Below are 3,829 nucleotides of genomic sequence, written 5' to 3'. Positions count from 1 at the left end.
CCTCATTCTCTCCCTCTCTGTTCCTCTCTCTCTCTCTGTTCCTCTCTCTCCCTCTTTGTGCTGACAATCATCAAATATACAGTTGAAACCAGATATTTATTAGGGCTGGGTGTCGTCACTGATTTCTAGAATCGATTCGATTCCGATTCAGAAGGTCCCGAATCGATTCGATCCACGATTCGATTCGATTCGATTTTGAATCAGTCCGAAATATTATTATATGAACCATAATACCCATATGGAAAAGAAATAGTAAAAACATACATGATTTACTCATGAAAGTGGCCACTTTCTCATTACTTTCATATATTTTTTAGTAAGTATACAAAACATACAAGTTTCATTATATAATTTTTCAAGGGATATATGTGTTTTCACTCTTGTATGCTTTTCATACAAGTTTCATACAAGACAGATAAAAACTTTATAAGATTTATATATATCTTTTCCATATGGGTATATATAAAATTATGATAATTCACCTTGTATATGTACTGTCAAAAGAACCCTCTAAGCCTTGTGAATGAATTACATAAATTTCAAAATTAAGAACAGATACTAAAGCAGTTAAATAATGTAATTTTTAATTAACATTAGTATATATATTTTTTCATACATACATTTCAAGTGGATCAGGGATCCAGTGCAAATAGAACACATCTTTTGTAAACATCAGTAAAACCTCAGAGAAATAGTTTTGCTGTTAGTGTCTCACACAGCTTTTCTGAAATCCACTATTGTGTTTTGGAGACACACAGGATAACACAGCGTGTACAAGTGAACTGACAGAAACTGACCGATCAGAAAATGAAAAACTGCCTTTTAAAATACTTCAAAAAATGAAAACATACTGAACAGTATTGTAAAACCTCTGTGAAACTAATGCAATTTATCCTTATTTATAACTACCCTCTCACTTCTTTGAGACTGTAAGGTTTTTCTGCAAGAAGAGAAGCTGGTCTACATGTTGTGGAGTCAGGCAGCTCCTTTGTGCGGTAACAATGTCACCAGCAGTTGAAAACACTCGTTCAGAAGGAACACTGGTCCCAGGTATGGAAAGATACTGCTTTGCTTGTAGAGCCAAGAGAGGATACTCCCTTTCATGGTCCCTCCACCAGATCAAAGGATCCTCAGAAAGTGCAACAGGCTCAACGTCCCTGTATCGATTCACTTCTTCCTTTGCCTTCTGAGTTGGTGTTTTCTGTGGTGCTGTGGTTTTTGTTGAGTAGGCTGGCCCAAGGAGAAAAATTAATGCAGAGTCCTTTGACCTCTTAATTGGAGGGGCATAATCCACTTCATCAACACCACCAAGAGAGATGTCAGGGACAGTTTCCTCAGATGTGTCACCATCAGACTGTCGCTGTAGAAAAATGAAAACTTAATTAATAAAGAAATTACTATTTATATTCTAACTCGAGTAGTGCAAAAAAACCAATAATTTTTTGTTTTTGTTTCTGTAACTCACAATAGCTGTGTCCACGTTCTCCAAACCTGCTGCTTCCAACACCAACTGAGAGAATGTGTTGTTACAGGTCTCTTTGGACAAGAATGGCAGGGCCTTAAAGCGAGGATCTAATGCTGATGCAATGTACAGCTTGTCCTTTAGGGCCACATATCTTGAAAAGAGATTTTGCACATTTAACTCAGTTTATTATGTTGGATATACATGTGCATGGTTACATACACTCATGCAAGATCAGAAACATTAATATATGACTTTGTTTCCATAATTTATATATAAACATCTATAGATAGATAGATATAAAATCAAAAGGCCTATTACTAGACAAGAGGGCTTAACTAACATTTTTATAATATATATATTTTTTCACTATAATAAGAATTTTCATGTAATACATGCATCCATACAGTTACACTCATTCATGGCATATACACACAATTCATAAACATACCTTGACTTCAAGTTGTCGTATACAGCAGTCTTGAGGTCTTTAATCAGTGAGGAGTCGTGAGAGACACTGATCATCTTCTCCAGCAGCTGTGCATGCAGAGGTGCAATGATGGAAAGGGTCGGGGACTTTTCTTCAGACATAACCAGTGTGGCTGCTTTCAGCGGCTTCAAAGCTTTCACTATATCTTCTCCATCAGTTATGTCAGCCTCTGTAAGACTACAGAGATTACTGTCATTTCTCCTCACTTCAGGTGAGAGTAGAGCTGCAGAGATTGCTGGTTGTTGCTCTAGGAAGCGTTCCAGCATCTCCAATGTGCTGTTCCATCTGGTCACCCCATCATTCACCAGCTTATGGGCAGGTAGATTCAGTATCTTTTGCTTCTCTTTAAGCTTGCGACTTGCAACAGTGCTGCGATGAAAAAAGGATGCTATGCGTCTCACTCGGCCAAGCAGCTGAGCAACAGCTGGAACTTTCAGTCCTGCTTGTGAAGCTAAATTGAGTGTGTGGGCAAAACAACCAATGTGCAACCAGCCCGTTATTTCCACAGCTCGCACCATATTTGCAGCATTGTCAGTTACGATGACTGGATTTTTGTTTGTAAGCTCCCATTCTTCGATTGCTTTGAACATAATTTCAGATAAATTAGCTGCTGTGTGGCTTGCTTCAGTGGTTCTTGTCTGTAAGACATGAGACACGAGTCTCCACTCCTGGTCGATATGGTGTGAGGTGATAGTCAGGTAGTTATCTGTTGCTCTGGATGTCCAGCTGTCACAGGTTATAGCGACTCTCTCTGCTGACTTGAGTGAGGCTGTAACATCGTGTTTCACTTTTTCATACATGTTTGGGATTACCACTTCACTCAAATGTTTGCGTGTTGGTAAAACATAGCGTGGTTCTAGCGTATTAATGAGGTTTTGGAAGCCATCATTTTCAACAACGCTGTACGGACGTATATCTTTACATATGAAAGTTGCCAAAGACTGGGTTATCTTTTGGGCACGTGGAGAAGTGGATTCAAACTTCACTGCAAATGCCTTTTCGAGTGAGCGTTGCTTGGTGTCGGCCGTTTTTGCTAGCAGGATATCTGGATGATGCCTCGTTAAATGATTTCTGAGATTTGTGGTATTTCCACAGTGCTTTACCTCCATTTTGCACATCTTACATATGGCTTTGCTTTTGTCCGGCTCTTCACTGTCTTCACAGTTCTTAAATCCAAAGCGTTGCCAGACATCTGCCTTTAGGCTCGGTGGCACATTCCCGGGAGTAGCCATGATGGTTCATGCGTCCAGGTCACTTAACTCTCGCGTGACTTCCTCATGTTAACCGCTTGCAAGTTTCATACGCGGCAAACTACATATGTATAAAAAAAATCGATTTCAGGATTTAATGAATTGATATCGTTTTATTCCATTTAGAATCGATTTTAATCGATGAATCTATTTTTTAAACCCACCCCTAATATTTATGTACTCTTCAGATCAAAACACAAACACTTTTTTAATTGCAATATCAAATCAGACTAAATGTTATTTTTTTAGATTGATAAATATAAAAAACATATTTGTTAACTTTAAGAGTAAAGAGAGAAACTATCTGTATTTCTTAATTGCAAATGGCACCAAATTGTATTCAAAATTGAGCCACACTTATGGAGCTCCACAGTTCTTTTCCTGGTGTTTTGGTTGACATCTCTTGATTTTCCCATGTCAAAGAAACAGGCTCTGTGTTTTGCCTTATATGCATCCACAGCTGTGCCACCAATTTACTCACATGGCCTCTACTAACCTATCAGAAGCTTCTTCAGCTCAGAATGGAATCGTCTGGAGTTTTCTTATTAATTAACAATAAACTTAGTGTACATGTACTCCTACATTTGATGAAAGTGATAAAAAACAGACAGCTCTGTCTCTCTTTAT

General features: G+C 38.2%; 1 protein-coding gene across 1 annotated transcript; it reads right to left on the bottom strand.

The window, feature by feature from the left end:
* Positions 1-521: 521 nt before the first annotated feature.
* On the bottom strand, positions 522-3,448 carry LOC143415726 (E3 SUMO-protein ligase ZBED1-like). Its single transcript, XM_076881120.1, has 3 exons — positions 1,914-3,448; positions 1,466-1,616; positions 522-1,360 (listed from the first exon to the last, which is right to left on the bottom strand). Exons 1-3 carry the CDS (start codon positions 3,182-3,184, stop codon positions 914-916), a joined length of 1,869 nt encoding a protein of 622 aa, XP_076737235.1. The 5' UTR covers positions 3,185-3,448; the 3' UTR covers positions 522-913.
* Positions 3,449-3,829: the final 381 nt, after the last annotated feature.

Source organism: Maylandia zebra, unplaced genomic scaffold (genome assembly GCF_041146795.1).
Source record: "Maylandia zebra isolate NMK-2024a unplaced genomic scaffold, Mzebra_GT3a scaffold02, whole genome shotgun sequence".
In the NCBI taxonomy this organism is placed as follows: domain Eukaryota; kingdom Metazoa; phylum Chordata; class Actinopteri; order Cichliformes; family Cichlidae; genus Maylandia; species Maylandia zebra.
Note: the sequence above shows the minus strand (reverse complement) of the source record. Positions and strands in the feature narration are given on the sequence as shown.